The sequence below is a fragment of the Cololabis saira genome, chromosome 13, assembly GCF_033807715.1.
Source record: "Cololabis saira isolate AMF1-May2022 chromosome 13, fColSai1.1, whole genome shotgun sequence".
In the NCBI taxonomy this organism is placed as follows: domain Eukaryota; kingdom Metazoa; phylum Chordata; class Actinopteri; order Beloniformes; family Belonidae; genus Cololabis; species Cololabis saira.
The window spans coordinates 17,086,893-17,105,726 of NC_084599.1; the positions used below are offsets into that span (position 1 = coordinate 17,086,893).

Consider the following 18,834-nt stretch of genomic DNA (forward strand, 5'->3'; position numbering starts at 1 on the left):
GGGCGACTAGAAGCGGAAGTTGTGAAACGTCCTGCTGCGTGCGCGCTCCCGCCCGGCGGAGCTGGCGGCCGCGCGCCCTGCAGCCATGGCGGGGGCAGAGCCGCGGCTCGGAGAGCACTGAGCAGCGGGCGGGGATGGCGGAGAAACCTTCGGCGCTCTTCGTGAAGCTGTTCGCCGCCGGGTTCTACGGCGCCAGCTCGTTCCTGCTGGTGGTGGTGAACAAGAGCGTCCTGACCAACCACAGGTGAGCGGGCACCGGGGCAGCAGCACCGGGGCTGACGGCGGCCGGTAGCCGGCCGGAGCGGCTCATGAGCGGCAACTTCTGCCACTCTGCTGCCGGGGAGACGCACGGGGCCGGAACAGCCGCACTTTCTGCTCCGTTTACTCAAGTTGTGAGCTCCTGTTGAGCTGGCCGTCGGCCGCGATGTTCACTGACGGCTCTGCTCTGCTGTTTCAGGTTCCCCTCGTCGATATGTGTCGGAATAGGACAAGTAAGTTGAACCTTTTTTGCTACTTTGGCGTCCCCTCGGCTCAGAGCAGACAGACGGCTACATGCGGGTCTTGTTGCAGATGCTGGCCACGGTGATCGTGCTGTGGGTGGGCAAGGCTGCCAGGGTGATCACCTTCCCAGATTACGACCACAGCATACCTCGCAAGGTGAGACATTTCAGTACTTTACTGACTTTTCCTCATTGAAACACATGTATGTTTTAATCAGGGCTGCCTCATCTCGATCTCTCCATCTCTAAAGTGGTTTGTTTGATCACTGTTAAGATTGTGTTTGTACTGGTTTCCCCAGACATTTCCTCTACCTCTCCTTTATGTGGGAAATCAAATCACTGGTCTGTTTGGCACAAAAAGACTAAAGTAAGTTCTCATTATGTTATAACTGGACCAAAATATAATACAAATTAGTCATACATTAATCATATCTGGCATGGCCATCTTCCTCTTCCACCAGTTTGCCGATGTTTACGGTCCTCAGGAGGTTCTCCATCTTATTCACAATGCTGGCTGAAGGATATTTGCTCAAGTAAGATAAAACATGATGGATAACCCACTTATCTCAGTCCCTCTCTTGTTCTTCTTTCCAGTGTGACACAAAAGCACTATTTTAAGAGTAAAGTTGGCCATTAATAACAGCTCAAAGCAGACAGATTGAATTCATTTTCTTTGACCTTTTGGCAGGAAGAAATTCTCCAGGCCCGTCCAGCTGACGGTATTTACAATGATCCTTGGGGCTTTCATAGCTACAAGGTAAGTTCTGTAATTTCCAGGTGTCCCTGTGTCTCTACAAAAGGGGCTTTGTCTTGATATATGTCCGCACTCGGTTGATACGATCTTCAGGGTCATTACACACATGTTGTTACTACATGTCTGTAGTAAAAAGCCCTCCTGCTTAAACAGACTGAGCTTGTAGTTAAATTCTTAGTGCCTGAACCCTTATTTTCATTTATGACATTTTCTACCATGTTCCCATAACTGTCTATAGCGATGACTTGTCCTTTGACCTGCAAGGCTACGTGTTCATACTCCTGAATGATGTTCTGACTGCAGCCAACGGAGCCTACGTTAAACAGAAATTAGATGCGAAGGTATGTGGCACCACCACCCCATGAATAGTGACCATTGTTGACCAGAAGCCGGGTTTTATTAAATCGTTGTTGATGACTACCCAAACTATCCTTAAGCATCTGACTTGTAGTAGCTCATTGCTGATAGTTGCCTCAAGTTGGTCTTTAATTAGTTTTTTTATGTTTTAAGTGTGTTTTATTGAAAAATAATTTGCAACGCCCAAGTATTCTGAAATACAACCGTAGTTCATTTTAAACCATTTTCGCAACTGTCAGATTAATTATTGTTTGTCGGAGCAGAAATGTCTTGTGGGTTGTTTAATTAAGTTTTTATGTCACAAGAGCAGAGTGCTCGGCTCTCGTGTTACAGCAGAGGCAGAGCAGGATCCAGATTTAGTCTGTGATGTCTGCACAGCACCCTGTTACTACCGAGGTGTATATATATGTATGCGTGCGTGTGTTTTGTTTTGAGCAAGGGAGATAAAGCCGTGAGAACCCAAGTCAGAAAAATGCATCCTAGAGCCTGCAGATAGTGCGGTGGCCTGGCTGTGCATGACATGTGTATGTGAGTCAGTTAGAGAGGAATGCATAAAAAAAACAACCTCATGAATAACTCTCTGTGCGCAGGATATGCTACTTTTTTTTTCTATTTCTGTAGCTCATTTCTCATCTCTTTCTGTTTTTACCTTCTTCAGGAGTTGGGAAAATATGGATTATTGTACTATAATGCATTATTTATGTTCGTTCCCACCCTGCTGCTGGCTCTTGTGATGGGAGATATGCAGAAGGTGAGCAGTTTGCATCGTGTGCCAGGTTTTGATTCTCTTTTATTAATGCTACAAATTAATTTATTAATGCCCACAATTAGCTGGTGGAGCTTACAGTCCTGGTACTGATCAGTTACTCCTGGGTTTAATCCTAAAATAAAGTGAGTGCACATACGTGTAACTATGGGTGTGTGCTGTAAATATGAGCTGTCTTTTCTGGTCAGTCTTGGCAGAGACCTTCTGGTTTGCCCAGCTGGGGCCCAGTGGCCTGAAAAGCACAAAGATGCTATTATGCACCTAGTAGAGTTATTACAGAGCAGCTACAACTTCCCTTGACTGGATACCCACTTAAAAGACAGACTTCCACGTTTTTAAAACTAATGGAAACTTAGTGTTGGATTTTCAAGTTTGTGCATGTAAAATTGTTTTGGGTCATGTTACCAAATCCTCAGTGTTCGGGTAACTCGCTGTATAATGTTTCTCTTCCACTGAAAGCCCAACGTGACACACCCATGAGTTGTGACTCTGTTTAACTTTAGTGTCGAGTAAATCATTTTTAATTGTGGTTGCCTCCATACATGGCTTTCCTCTGATATAATTTATTTCCTTCAACATACTTGATGTGCTTGTGTACGCGCCCTTTACGGTTTTGCTTTTCCCATGCTATGTTTCTGATTTCAGGCGGTGGAATATGATGGCTGGTCAAACATGTTTTTCCTCTCCCAGTTCATCCTCTCCTGTGTCATGGGGTAAGATAAAGACCACAGTTGAAGCGTGGCATCCACTAATGTGTAAATTGCAACATCTTGATTAGACAAAGTGTATGTAGCTTATAATCAGTGATGACGTCGAGATCCATCTGTTTGTTTAAATGAGAAGCTCACAGTGACTCACAGTGTTGCAGGAACATTGTGACATCCTATTTCTGGCTGAAACAGTCATTACTTTATTTAAACACAATGTTTCCTCTTACTTTCAGTTTTGTTCTGATGTATTCCACTGTACTATGTACCCAATACAACTCTGCATTAACAACTACCATTGTGGGGTGCATCAAGGTGAGCTGCATGGACGACTGAAACTACAATTTAATTCACAATGGCATGAAAACCTCACCCTCTTTCATAATTTCTCCATACTACAGAATGTTCTGGTGACATACATTGGGATGGTGTTCAGTGGAGACTACATTTTCTCATGGACTAACTTCATAGGTTTGAACATCAGGTATGAAATCACAATACTGTTTGCTGTTTGATGTGACATGTTCAGTTATCCTCAGGGATCAAGGTGTTGAAGTGGACGTGTGGTTGACCCAGCCCAACCATACCCATTCACTATGAGAAAGCTCTTTTGTAAAAATGGGTTTGGTCCCTTTCCCATTCAGTCATTCCCACTGGTACCAATGTGCCAGACCAATCTCAGTGGTGCAGCGGGTGGCTTTATGTGAAGAACCAGACTAATAATTTGTATCAAAGAGGAAAAGCAAAAGGTTGACCCTTGTTTTTTGGGACCCTAAACAGAACTCCTCGCTGATCTGAAATTCTGACATGAAATAAATTCCACAGACTGGGTCTATTGTAAAAAACCAAAGATTGAGCTTTAATATTAAGAAACCATATAACATAGTTTATTATCACATACGGAAACGTATCTTATAGTAAAACGCTGCCATATCAAAAAGCACATGTGGCCACCATTATGGTGACAGCAATTAAAAATCATCTGGTTTACATCATCATCAGTTCAATACAATTAACTACTTGATGAGCTCCATGTGTGACAGTCACCGTGAACTCTCCATAGCATTTAAAACATCACGTACATAAAGTCTTGTTTGTTTGAGGCTGAAAATGTAGAAGGTAATAGCTATGCATTCCTAGTCCCACAGAACAGTACGAGGAGTTCTTGTTTTGCACAGATAAATACAGTATGTACTGCAAGGAAACAGTGGTTCTGACAGCCAAGCAACAAATCTCCTATATTTACGAGTACATGGAAAGCTTGAAATCCAGAATGAAGTAGTGTATGTCTGGTCAGTGCTGTGCTTTAAAGGAGTTTGTCTGGAAGCAGGCTGAGACTCATCTCTTCGGTGTCGGGGATCACTTGTTTGGCGTTGACCCAAGTTTTGATGTTTTGAAGCTCAGTTGTTTTAGTGATGCAGCAACCGCATTCAAGTTAACTTCAGTCAAACTAAATCTGTCAAGTGTGAACATGCACTAAAAGTTTCAAAAGTCATGTTGTAAGACATAAAGCTTTGATAAAATCTAATAGAAACATTAAGTTGTCTTCTAAAGAAAAGGGCTGAAGGTGTGTGTTTCCTGAAACAAAACAAATGAACCGGTCCAGGCTGGTGTGTAGCTCACACACCTCTGGACCTGTAGTTACAAGGACTCAAACAAGATAATTTGCAGGAGATCACAGCTCGTACCATGTAATGATTTCCTCTCGCTATCATGAAAGGTCCTCCCAGCATCAGTCAGGTACACTCAAACACCTACCTCTGAATATTTCTCTCCTCTTTTACAGTATACTGTAGGTCCTTACATATGGGCTCTTCTTTGCTGAATGTTTCCCGGTGTAAGTGCCTGTATGTAATTGCCTGTATTTCTGAAAAGGTACAAGATCTGATCAGCTCTTTTTTCCGCCTACTGAGGTAGACCAAAAGGCGTAAAAAAGGAGAGACCGGTTGTATGTGAGTTGTATGTCACATAAGAAGTGTGAGAATATCTTTATGATCACGTTCTACGTGTGGCACCTTCAGAGATGCAGAAGAAGAGTCTGCACCACACATTATTCTTTAATCACTTGCTCTATAATTTAACAATTTGGGAGATACAGAAATAAGAAAACTTAGATAAGATGAAATCAGACTACTAGAACAACTAAAGAAACAGCTTTCACATCAAGGACAGGATGCCGTCACTCCCCGTCCGGCCAAATAATCAGTCAGAATTATTCAGTATGACATTAACATGGTTAGAAAATAATGATTTGTGGCATAAATATTGTGAAAAGTATCTGTTTACCAACCATAGTCATAGACTTTTCCAGCTGGAGGAGCCGCAACGTTTTTATTTACTGTACTGATGCTCTATATGCAGCTAAATCTGTGTAGTTACTCTGTTGAAACCTGCCCGGTCAACTTCTGCATGCGAGCACGCTGCACCCACACACACTAACTCTCATGCACAGCTCCACCTGTCAAACGGACCATGACACTGTTATAACAATATGAAGGGGGCTGACGGCATATAGTAGTCTCGCCTGCTGTGATGACACACATACTACGTCAAATCACGCTTTGTGTCCAGGATGCCGGTTCCATGTTTGTAAGGACACACTTTTGCAGGACGTTTCTCTCTGGCTTGAGTAAAATTGGTAGCCAACTTTCACATAAATGTTACAGAACGCCAGTATTCAAGCTCCCTTTGTTACTAAAAAAAAAAAAAACGGTGTGAAAAGTGTACTTTACTTGTACCTGTGCTGCTGTCTGTGTTGTTGCAGTATTGCTGGCAGCCTGGTGTACTCCTACATCACGCTGACGGAGGAGCAGCCCAGCAAAACCAGCGACAACGCCAAGCTGGACCTCAAAGGGAAGGTGGTCGTGTGACACACACTGGATTTTAGAGTTTTATATTGATAAATGGGGAAAAAAAGAGAGAATTGTTTTTATTACAACTTTAATTTAAAAGTATTTTATCAGAAAAAGCATGGGGTGGGTTAAAATGACATTCCAGAAACTTCCACCGCGTCTTTTTTACGGAAGTGGAGCCACGTTGTCATCACGCCTTCCTTGCTGCTGCCGCCATGGTTACGACACCCTCCAATGGGATTGTAGGCAGATTTTTAGATGGTTTTTATTTTCAAATAACTTTGATGAGGTACTTTTTGAGTACTGAGAACAAGGGAACATGGAACTGGTGTTATTCATGTTCAAAGTGTTTTTGTGTTTTGTTTTTGACACTTCACAATTCTGTCTTTGACGATGTTTTGTTTCTTGAATGCAGAAATGAACAGCTGGAGCACAAGTGTGTACAGACACGTTGCAGGGAAATTAAGTAATGGTTATTTTAAAGGCGTACGCATTTTTATTGCCTTCTCTGTTTTGCCGTTTACAAGGAATGTAACTTTAGAGGCCTTCTGAGCTCAGTGAGATGCACTGACATTTTCTGTTGTTCAGTCTTTAACCTTGAACTTTATTTGTGCAAATACTGTTGTAAACGTATTACAAATAGACAGTACTGAGGTGGTATCACCTTTTAATTCAAACAACCAAAGTGGGTGAGCAGTGACTTCAGGTTAGTAAAAGTCAGTGGGTTTAACGATGTTACTGACTTCTTTTTTTAGCGGGAGATAATTTAAGAAGACCGTTTACATTTATTTCCATTAGTATCACAGAATATGTTATGTTTTTGTTTTTGCTTATTATCACAGGTTCTATCTATGTAGAATTAAAAAGCAGTATGTATAGTGTGTAAGCAAGAATGCATCGTGAGCTTTGTTTGCTTTTGTTTTATTTCTGCCCATTTCATTATAAATGTTTTTTTTCTTTTTTTCAATTTTTATTTGACACAATATTCTCGCACTTTTAACTAAGGTAGCACCTGGGAAAAGGTGGAAACAATCTTTCACCTGCTGTTACATTTGCTGAGAAGACTCAGACTAATGTCGTTTCCTGAAACATAACTTTCAGGTTTTAAAGTATTACAACTGGTCCTTGGATATTTGAATGGTTACGATATTAATGACTTTTTAACTGTTTTTCCCGATTTCTATATGCTTCAGTTTATATTTATTACTTGTTTGTTTCTTGTTTTTTTTTTAGGCTGAGTCCCTTTGTAGGTAATGTGAACTGATGATGCTGGTATAATTTCAAACAGTAATTTGTAGCCGAAGAACAATGATGTATTTTTACATTAAAAAAGAACAACCGTGGCATGTGCAGTTTTTTTATTTATTATTATAATTGTTAGTATTAGTATTATTATACTACCGGTACTAATCAGGTTCCAACTCAATCATTTTGGTTTTCAGGCAGAGTATTTACCAGTGCCTGCAACTTAAGCAGATTTATTGGTTTTAAAACTACGGTAGTTTTGGGTGTTTTTTTGTGTAGTCTTTATACAATGACACTTTTTGTTCTCATTTCAGTAAGTGTATTTGTAGGAAGATTCTGATTTTCTCAGTTATGATTAATTTTGCCCAACTGTATAATTGACGATGGTTACAGCTGAATTTACAAGGTCGGGTAGTTGACTCAGTTACATGATATTACATACTCCAGATGAGTCCAAAATCCGACAAATCCCTTAGAATCCAAATTGATGACTCCATGATTATAAGAAACTCCTGAGTTCTGGTTTCAGCACATTCATTCATCATCCGCCGTCTGCTACAGTCTCCTGTTGATGCCACTGGGTGGCGCCAAAGTACACGAATGTCGCCTGATGTTTAAACAACTTTCAAATTAAACCGCATATTAAGTGAAATTGATAATTTACCCAAGATAAGACGTCATCTTGCCCCCTTTCTTCATGCACAGAGTCAGTTGTGCACGAGTAAATGTAATCTTTTAATCTTTATAATTGCCGGAGAGGGTAGCCAATTAAAGCCTAAATCAAGCGGACTCATCAATGATTTGATCAATGATCAATGGTGAATAATAAATGCTGCCAAAATAAACAGAATATGTAAATAAACAGAATATGATAATGTAACACACACTTCAATATAGAAGTGATTAATCTGGAACTTAGTTTTATATATTTAAAGATTAGGTTCGGCTACTGGAGCAGAAGAGATAATTAATGAGGCCACACAACAAACTTAGTTCAAGCACCTGTATTAAACAGTCCAAACAAAAACAGTGGACAACACAAATATGATCATCAAAATAAACACAGTGAAAGCTGGGCCCAGATCACTAAATAAATGATAAAAAAAACAAAATACACCCCCGGGGGATTTTTAGTCAGTCACTGTGGTGCAACTCCACACCACAGAAATGTGGGTTCTGATGTCCTCCCAGAGTATGCAGAAGGATGGTAAGTGCAGTTTTATCCTACCACCTAGCAGGATCAGCAAAGTTCAGGCAGTCCAGAGGAAATCAAACTCTCCCAATCAGCAGACATCCGTGGGTCCTGGTACAGTTGGCTCGCCACCTCTGGACTGGATCAGCACGCAGGATCATACATCCAACAAAAAAACCTGACCTGCATAACAGTCAGAGCAATTTTCAAAATACATCTAACTTTCCATCACAGTGGTTAGCTTACATTTTTTACTGTTTGGTTTAACAGTGTAAACATAAAATAATAAAACAAACCAAAAGTGACGCAAAAGGTTTTCTTACCAAAGGAATCAGTAAACGGGCTCTCCTGACGTCTCAAAATGGCGACGGCGCACCGCCGACACACTACAGAACAAAGCGCCTTTTTTTCAGTGCATTGTATTGTGCATTTTAGTTTCATTTGGTGCACGAAGGCACATAAAAAAAACACTCTACAACATATATATAACCAGTGTCACTTAAACAGCGTCACGTACATCGAATTAAAAGCACTGCTCACAACACAACGGCCGCCATTAAAGTTTTACAGCCATGAATTTCTCATTTACAAACAGTCAAACTCACCCAGAAGAATCCAAATACACACAAAAACATCTTCACGGAACAGGGTTCGCTTCACTGGTGGTTATCCAGGTCTATCTGACAAGTTTCTGAACAAAGAAAAATATCACCTCCGTGTTTCTCACGTCTTTCTTTCCAAATCGTCTTTTTCAGAGACGGCGGAGTTTTTTTTTTTCCACTTCCGGGAATTTCAAAATAAGATGCATGTTTCCTTTTTAATAAAACTCACATTAGATGAATTTTTTCCACATGCTCAAGAACATTTGTGTCTCAACAGTAAATATTTATATGACCTGGGTTACACCCTCCCCCTGTGAAGGGAGGCACGTCCCTGTGCTCCTCCTTAGTGGCTGTGTAATTACTGGCACACCTGGAGTTGTACTAATTTGATCATCAACCCGTGAATCGACACCATTTAATGAGTTAACTAATGCATCACTGAGACTCTGGAAAAGTGATTGTACCACTTCTATTAAAGGATTTCCAAGCTCTGCATAATGGAGTCTTTTGGGTCCTGTCCTTAGTCTGTTTGAACACCTGACCGCCCTCTGCACCTCTCCTGATGACTCATCTGAATGCGTCATGTCAAGCTGGGTATCATTGTGAGGGGTATGATCTGTATTGTCAGGTGTGAGCATCTCAACTTCTCCATCAGGGCACCTGGAGGACACAGGAGGTATTTCTTTTCGCAAGAAAGAGTGTCTCTCCAACATTTTGGGGTCTGAGGTTCCAGGATCAGATGGCTTTGTTATTAAGGCTTCCTCAGCCACTTCCTGCGGAACCAGTCTCTCAGAGTCTGTACTACATGGTTCGGGAGGAGCAGCAGCGAGTTCAGCAGTGCCATCCTTAGTTATAACATCATCCACTGCCTCATCCACTCTAGGGATTGTGCTGCATGCAGGTGATTCCACCGGCACATACCTTAGGGGATACGATTCATCATCATCTGACTGTTCACACTCCTCATTTTCATTTTCACTGCCCGGGTTTTGACGAGTCCTTGGCTTTTTCGTCACCGGTGGTGGGGTTGAGCTCTCTGGAACGCTTACTGGCAAAAACCTGCAGGGTAACAACAGGTCCCTGTGTAGGGTGCGCAAGGGCCCCTTTTTCCTTTCTGGACACACTCTGTATACTGGGAGATCACCAGCTCTTGAGACAACTACATAAACCTCTGCTTCCCACCTGTCAGCTAGTTTATGCTTCCCTCTCAATCGCACGTTTCTAACTAGCACTCGGTCACCTGGTTCTAAACTAGACTCTGTTACTCTTTTGTCAAACCTGAGTTTATTGCGCTCAGCAGACTTCTGAGCATTTTTATTGCAAAGTGCATAGCTTTCCTTCAAACTGTCCTTTAAGTTTTGCACATACTGTGAGTGGGACATAGACTGATCATTGACAGGAAGCTCAAAGGCTAGATCTACAGGGAGCCTCGGCTTCCTCCCAAACATAAGCTCATAGGGAGAAAAACCTGTGACTTCATGTTTAGTACAATTGTACGCATGTGCCAGTGGTTTAACATAATCTCGCCAATGGGACTTGTCTTTGTTGTCCAGAGTGCCTAACATTTGCAATAGCGTTCTGTTAAAGCGCTCAACAGGGTTTCCTTTCGGATGATATGGAGTCGTTCTTGTCTTTTTTATCCCTGCCATGACACACAACTCCTTTATAGTGCGTGACTCAAAATCTGGGCCCTGATCACTATGAAGCTTCTCAGGAAACCCATAATGCACTATAAAATGGTCCCACAAACACTTGGCCACAGTGGTTGCTTTCTGGTTTGGAGTCGGTATAGCTAGGGCGTATTTTGTGAAATGATCCGTTATTACCAGTATATCTTTGGTATTACTCCGATCTGGTTCAACACTTAAAAAGTCCATGCAAACTAGCTCTAGAGGTCTGCTGGTCCGTATGTTGACCATCGGGGCAGCTCTCTCCACTGGAGTCTTTCGTCGGACACAACGATCACATGCCCTTATTTTTTCCTCAACTGTTGAAGACATTTTCGGCCAATAAAACCTATCCCTCGCAAGGTCAAGTGTCCGTTCAACACCGAGATGACCCATTTCATCATGCAGGCTTTTCAGCACTAGCTCTCTCAGTTCTCGTGGCAGAACCAGCTGATAGGTGCTGGTATTGGCACTTTGTCTCTTCCTGTACAAAACTCCGTCTATGAGTTCCAACTTTTTCCGTTCTCTCAATAAGAAAACAAACTCAGGGAGCTCCGTCCTTACTAAAGGTGGGGGTGATTCCCCTGTTTGCATGTGAGTTATTATTTCTCTGATGCTGGGATCTGCGTGCTGCTTCTCTGACAGTTCAGCTACAGAGAGAGAGGGTACCACTGGCAACCCATGATCATGTTCCCCTTGAAAACTGAGGGGGATTGCCTCAGGACAGAGTGTTATGGACTCAACCAATGCAATAGAACGATCAGAAGGGTCAGACTTCTCATCCCTTAAGTAGACATCATGCCTCTCACAGATGGCCTTTATCTCCTCTGTATTAACCATCTCAGAGGTTTCGGTTTCAGACAGGTGGTTGGCAGTGAACTTACTGATCCTCTCTTGTTCTTTTTGTGAAGCATAGTCGTCAAACAGCTCACCATGTGACCGCCTGGATAGGGCATCTGCATCCAAGTTTTGTTTTCCTGCCCTATATTGCAACTTTAATGAATAGGTGGAAAGGGCTGACAGCCACCTGTAACTAGTGGCATCAAGCTTGGCAGTAGTGAGAATATAGGTGAGGGGGTTACTATCAGTAACTACAGTGAAACTAGCTCCATAAAGATAGTCACAAAACTTTTCAGTAACGGCCCACTTGAGCGCTAAAAACTCTAATTTGTGAGCCGGATATCTAGCTTCACTTGTAGACAATCCTCTGCTCGCAAAAGCGATAGCACGCAATTCACCATCTTGCTGTTGATATAAAGCGGCACCCAGCCCTGTACTGCTAGCATCTGTGTGAAGCAGATATGGTAGCTTAGGGTTGGCAAAACCCAGGACAGGTGCTGAAGTGAGCTTCTCAATTATAGTGTTGAAAGCTTGCTGACAAGAAGCAGTCCAGCGCTCACCAAACATTTCTTTGGGGTCACGATACTGAGCAGAATTCACCTTTTTCTTGTCCTTGCGGGTTGGAGGATATCCAGCAGTTAACACATTTAGTGGCTTCACAATTTGGGAGAAGTCTTTAATGAATCTGCGGTAGTATCCGCAAAACCCCAAGAAAGATCTCAACTCCTTCAGATTTCTCGGCTTTGGCCAGGTTTTAAGGGCTTGCGTTTTTTCGGGATCTGTCTCAACTCCATTTTGTGAAACAATATGGCCTAGATATCTGACTGAAGACTGGAAAAATCGACACTTTTCAGGCGAGAGTTTGAGGCCATACTCTTTCAAGCGAGTGAGGACACGCAGCAGCCTCTCTTCGTGTTCTTGCAGGGTTTCTGAAAAAATGATCAGGTCATCAATGAATACCAGCACCTCCTTCAAATTTAGGTCACCCATACAGCGCTCCATAAGACGCTGGAAAGTACTGGGTGCGTTTGTGACTCCTTGGGGCATTCTTTTAAATTCATAGAATCCCAAAGGACACACAAACGCTGTTTTCTCTTTGTCGGCTTCCTCCATCTCGATTTGGTAATAGCCGGATTTCAAATCTAAAACTGAAAACCACTTTGAGCCAGTTAAGACAGAGAAAACTTCTTCCAAATTGGGAAGGGCATAGGCATCCTTGATTGTCTGTGAGTTGAGTTTGCGGTAGTCAATACAGAGACGGACAGTATTATCACGCTTCCGGACCACTACAATGGGGGATGCAAAAGGAGATTCCGACTCTTGAATCACACCAGCATTAAGTAGGTCTCTCAGATGCTTTCGCACAGCATCGACATCCTGCGGATGGATTGGTCTGGCTCTTTGTTTGAAAGGGGTTTGATCTTGGAGCTTAATGTGATGCTTGACCTGACTAGTGTGACCAAAGTCAAGGTCATGGTGAGCAAACACCTCAGGCATGGAGTTTAATGCCCGTGTTATCTTCTCCTTCCAGTCAGCCGACAAAGGAGAGTCACCGAAATCAAACTTGAGATCTGGACTGGGTTTGGACTGGTCTGCTGCAGAGTCAGTTGTGCTAGAGTCACACTCATGCGGCATCTCTTGCTGGACAGCATTGACTTCAGCTATCACTGCCTTTGGTTGTATTACAACATCATGCTCCGTTTCATTTCTGATTATGACAGCTACTGTACCCAGTCGTTTAACAGGTAAGGTGACCAAACAATTCGCCACAAGCAGACCACCTGGCAGGGAGGGAGTTGACGGCTGCTCAACAACAACATACTTTTCATCAAAAGAGCGCCTGACATTCACTAGTCCCTCTAGGGCGACAGTATGACCAGCAGGAATTACTTGTGGGCCTTTTGCTGCAAGTTTCACTGACCCTAAGTTGCCAGTTTGCCCTTGTCTGTGTCTGATTTCCAGGACTTTAAGCACAGCCTTGTAGCCACATGGCATGTTGGCATCATCAATGTGAGGGGCTAAATCTGAGTACAACACGTCGAGAGTATTTGTGCCTATAAGGAGTTGCTCTTTAGCCCCCTTTCTCATATCAGGGACAACAAGGGCCAATGTCGAAACCTCAGCTCTCTGTCCAACAAACTCTCTGGGGAAGGTAATATGTAGATGCACATATCCAAAATATGGGACCTCTTGCCCATTTGCACCCTCCACCTCCAATAAATCATCCAAAGGCAAAATCTGTTGCCCTTTCAGGTTTTTTTCATAGAAAGACATGGGGACTGTCGTAACTTGGGACCCTGTGTCTAAAAGGCAATTTATTTCTTGACCTGCTACTGACACTTGGGCAGTGCATTTTGTCCCGACTAACCTTTTTGGTAATTGGCGGTTTTGACTAGTAGGGTGTCTTTCTCTGACTGGTGTGGATGTGAGGGGACATATGTTATTTAATTCAACTCCTGTTCGTCCCACAACGGGAGTCGCAATCAGTTTAAATGAGGATCAGTGGGATAATTCTCAGATTCCCACTGCTCCTGCTTTTGTTGCAATCTCTTCCTCTTTGTTGCTACCAAGGTTGGGTTAGCTTCATTAGTGCATTTGGGTGCTGTGTGCCCATCTTCCCCACAGCGAAAACAATACCATGGGCGGGGCCTATTGAGTGGTCTGTTTTCTGAAGCAAGTGGAGGCAAAGATGACCGGGGGTCTGGTTTTGGCTGTGAAGTCACTTTTTTGTTTGTGTTCAAAGGTGTTTCACTTTTGCTCCTGTTTATGGTTGCTAATTGAGCAACTTGTGCCTGTAGCTCAGCAATTTGCTTCTTCAATTGCTCTGCCTCAGCTGTCACCTCGTGCTCTGAACAAGCACATGCACTTTGTACTTGGGACCACACGCGCTGTTTGGGACCACCTGGTGGTTGCTTAGAGGCACCGAGGTGTTTTTTCATGCGCATTGCTTTATTAGCATGTTTGTCTTCCTCTGTACGAAGCTGGAGTAACAGTTCGGCAAAAGAAGGTGGCCGCTTTAACTTTTGCTCAAGTTGGAGGTCTGAGATTAAAGCGTCATCCCAACAGCCTCTGCAAAATTGCTTTAACAAATGCCTGTCAAACTCATCGGCGGAGACTCCGCCCCTCCTCATAGCAGTACTTAGCACGACTTGAAGTCGGTGGAGGTAGTTCGAGGGATTCTCACCAGCATTCTGCAGTGTGCTCAGAAATCTAGCAAACAGCTCGTCTCCATCCTCCACTGTGCCATAAGCGGAGTCAAGGAGCTGAAGGTATGCTAACGGTGATGCTTGAGACCCAAGGTGTTTGATAAAATCAGAGGCTGGGGGTAGCAAGCTCTCTACAATTTTGCGGGATCGGTTTAAGTCAGATAGAGTTGGGTCTGTTAAAAGAAGTTCCACACTTGACCGCCAAGTTTCATAGTCTGCCTCATTATTTGGTCGTGGCAATCTACCAGAAAAGGCACGGATGCGGGAGCTAGCATAGTGGTAGGATGGGGCTTCATCCTGCCTAACAATATGTTCCACCACAACCTTCTGTACCTCAGGTGGGTTCATATCACTAGCGGTTAAGTGTGCATATGGTGATTTGACACATGGTGGCCCTTTGGTCAGGTTTTGCTCTGATGCGGTTGAGTAGACTGAGGTAGGAACATTCAATGTTGGCATAGGGATTGTGGTAAAAGTGGGGGCAACACTAGTTGCACTGAGAAGTGGCAACACAGAATCTGGACTAGGTGCCTGGCTCACATCCCTATCACCCCCTCCTGAAGGCACACTTTCTGCAGAGGTAGCAGTTAAACTACTAAGCTTTGTCAACTCTTCTTGCAAAACAAGTTCAAATGATTTCCCTGTCATCTTAGCAATGGTGTGTAACTCAGTAAGATAACTCTTAGTGGCGCTTTGACTAACAGCCGGGGGATAAACACTAGCAAGTGCACGGACCTGGAATGTTACATCAGGTTGAGTGGGACTTTTGTATGTAAGTGGCAGTATAGGAGTGAGGCTTTGCATTGCAGTACCAAACGAGAACTCAATTATCGCACTGTGACAAAACTCTGAGCCTGGTTCATCTATGCGAAGAACTCTGTTAATAGAGCCATGAGTTTCTAAATAGCTCTGAAGCTCATTATCTACCTCAGTCCAGGTCAACCCACTAACAATAGCAGAATTAGGAATTTTCACTGCTTCACGTGTCACTACATCCATCTTAATGATAAGGCAGATTTCAATCAAACGAATTACCACTCAGCTCTGCTCTACACTGAGCAACAGAAAAAAAAAATACATAAATGGGCTTACTAATTATCTAACTGCTCCTGGCTGGCTCCGCCAAATTTCTGTAACACACACTTCAATATAGAAGTGATTAATCTGGAACTTAGTTTTATATATTTAAAGATTAGGTTCGGCTACTGGAGCAGAAGAGATAATTAATGAGGCCACACAACAAACTTAGTTCAAGCACCTGTATTAAACAGTCCAAACAAAAACAGTGGACAACACAAATATGATCATCAAAATAAACACAGTGAAAGCTGGGCCCAGATCACTAAATAAATGATAAAAAAAACAAAATACACCCCCGGGGGATTTTTAGTCAGTCACTGTGGTGCAACTCCACACCACAGAAATGTGGGTTCTGATGTCCTCCCAGAGTATGCAGAAGGATGGTAAGTGCAGTTTTATCCTACCACCTAGCAGGATCAGCAAAGTTCAGGCAGTCCAGAGGAAATCAAACTCTCCCAATCAGCAGACATCCGTGGGTCCTGGTACAGTTGGCTCGCCACCTCTGGACTGGATCAGCACGCAGGATCATACATCCAACAAAAAAACCTGACCTGCATAACAGTCAGAGCAATTTTCAAAATACATCTAACTTTCCATCACAGTGGTTAGCTTACATTTTTTACTGTTTGGTTTAACAGTGTAAACATAAAATAATAAAACAAACCAAAAGTGACGCAAAAGGTTTTCTTACCAAAGGAATCAGTAAACGGGCTCTCCTGACGTCTCAAAATGGCGACGGCGCACCGCCGACACACTACAGAACAAAGCGCCTTTTTTTCAGTGCATTGTATTGTGCATTTTAGTTTCATTTGGTGCACGAAGGCACATAAAAAAAACACTCTACAACATATATATAACCAGTGTCACTTAAACAGCGTCACGTACATCGAATTAAAAGCACTGCTCACAACACAACGGCCGCCATTGAAGTTTTACAGCCATGCATTTCTCATTTACAAACAGTCAAACTCACCCAGAAGAATCCAAATACACACAAAAACATCTTCACGGAACAGGGTTCGCTTCACTGGTGGTTATCCAGGTCTATCTGACAAGTTTCTGAACAAAGAAAAATATCACCTCCGTGTTTCTCACGTCTTTCTTTCCAAATCGTCTTTTTCAGAGACGGCGGAGTTTTTTTTTTTTCCACTTCCGGGAATTTCAAAATAAGATGCATGTTTCCTTTTTAATAAAACTCACATTAGATGAATTTTTTCCACATGCTCAAGAACATTTGTGTCTCAACAGTAAATATTTATATGACCTGGGTTACAATAACGTGCCTCTTCAGATACCGTTTTTATTATATCCCTTTCTCTAGAATAGAAGAATAATACACATTTTATTTGCCAATGTTAACGTTTTGTCTGCACCTCCTAAGTTTTGTTTACTAAGCTATATCTTTCTGGGGGCTAAAACTGGAAAGATGCAAGACGATTGTCCCTAGGCCAGTTCTAAGTGATCCGACAGCTCAACTAAAGGGTAAATATGACATATGACAAATAAAAAGTGTTTTTGCTATACCTAGGACTTTTAGACCCCAAAACCTAACTAATACAAAGAAATATTTCATTTCGTGAAATCAATAACCACAATATGAATGTGTTAAAATCTGCATATTTTTATGATACAAAGTAAGTCGAACATCAACTGATTGCTGTAATCCACACAACAAAATATAGGATAACGTGGGAGCAGGTGATATATTGCCTCTTGTTGGTGTGTGACCAACTTGATCCATGTAAATGACTTTAAAAAGTCAGTCACTTCTGTGATCTAACTCTGCTCCTCCATTCTCCCACAAAAACAAGAGGGAATGTACTTATTTTAGCCAATAACATCTTCACTTCTAATCCATGTACAACATTTAAAGTTAGGATATTTGTGTCGTGTATGCCTTCAGGCAGTTTACAGTCTGCATTGTGCTATGCATAGATTATTTTGAAACCTCAAACCAACCAGAATTAAATGCACAGAGATACTGGACAAAGTTATACAGTATGACAATTTAGGCTATTAAAACTGCATCATTTATGTTTGTAAACACACTAAAAATGGTTGATGCCTCTCAGAAATTACACTTATTTTCTACACTACAGCTTTAACCTGAAATCACTATTGATATAAATGTGGAAGCTGTCGTAGTCTAATAAGGCAGAAGAGCATTACTGGGTCAACATTGAGTTCCTTATTTCATGTGAAGTCAAAACTGAACATTTAAGAATGTAAAGAATAGGGTTTCATGTGTGATTCAGCTTCCTTGATCCACATCTCAGCTCTTAAGATACAGCCCTGAAACATCTGGCTTTGGCCATGTTAACTACACCCTACAAATAGCTGCTAAATGCCTTTAGTGTTTCCCCTGTTACTGCTGTGCAGTAACCACAGGTTTCTGACTCCAAGGGGCCGCTTACTTTTTCCAACAGCACTGTGAATGTTTAACGGGTGCTTAACGGGTGCTCAATTGTTTTTGTGTGCTATCATGTAATGCACATTGTGATTGTCTAAAATTGAGACTCAGATGAAAGACAGATTAAATTTGATTAGAAATTAGTGAAGAAAACCAGTTCATTCCAAATGTTTGACATATTTTTCTTGCTATTGTGCGTTAGGCACCATCACCTTGCATATTGAGAGTAGAGCACTTTTATTGTGACTCCAACAATACCTGTGAACAAATTAATTTCAGAGTTATCTTCCTTTTTTCCTTGGAGTGGGATTTGTTTTTTATGACTATACATGGTGGAGTTTTTTTTTAAATACTGCCTGATATAATGTATGTGAATTGGTGCTCCTGCATTAGAAAAACAATGCAAGGTAGCTTTAAGATTCATATAATACATATAGAACAAAACGGTCATTCCCACCATCATTTTTACTTTTTATTTTTTTGCAGACATTTCTTTATTTTCTTGTCTGTCTCTTATCCACTGAAGCCAATCAGTGCTTCTCTTAAACACACTTAAGCATCTCTGTGTTAGAATAGAATAGAATACTTTAATGCCATTATACATGGCTACAGTGAGATTAAAAGCAGCATCACCTTTCCAGTGCAAGACAGTGCAA

General features: G+C 42.1%; 2 protein-coding genes across 3 annotated transcripts; one reads left to right on the forward strand and one right to left on the reverse strand.

The window, feature by feature from the left end:
* The first annotated feature begins 64 nt into the window (after positions 1–64).
* On the forward strand, positions 65–7,279 carry LOC133458301 (nucleotide sugar transporter SLC35D2-like). Its single transcript, XM_061738046.1, has 12 exons — positions 65–244; positions 458–491; positions 571–657; positions 800–867; positions 962–1,033; positions 1,189–1,257; positions 1,493–1,595; positions 2,270–2,362; positions 3,023–3,090; positions 3,321–3,399; positions 3,486–3,568; positions 5,849–7,279. Exons 1-12 carry the CDS (start codon positions 135–137, stop codon positions 5,952–5,954), a joined length of 972 nt encoding a protein of 323 aa, XP_061594030.1. The 5' UTR covers positions 65–134; the 3' UTR covers positions 5,955–7,279.
* An 862-nt stretch (positions 7,280–8,141) lies between these two features.
* Positions 8,142–11,663, reverse strand: LOC133457765 (uncharacterized). Of its 2 annotated transcripts, XM_061737093.1 has the most exons (3): positions 8,979–11,663; positions 8,697–8,759; positions 8,142–8,556 (listed from the first exon to the last, which is right to left on the reverse strand). In XM_061737093.1, exon 1 carries the CDS (start codon positions 11,480–11,482, stop codon positions 9,260–9,262), a length of 2,223 nt encoding a protein of 740 aa, XP_061593077.1. In that variant the 5' UTR covers positions 11,483–11,663; the 3' UTR covers positions 8,142–8,556; positions 8,697–8,759; positions 8,979–9,259. The 2 variants fall into 2 exon arrangements, with proteins under 2 accessions (XP_061593077.1, XP_061593076.1); XM_061737092.1 differs by having other exon boundaries at positions 8,697–11,663.
* Between the last annotated feature and the right edge of the window lie 7,171 nt (positions 11,664–18,834).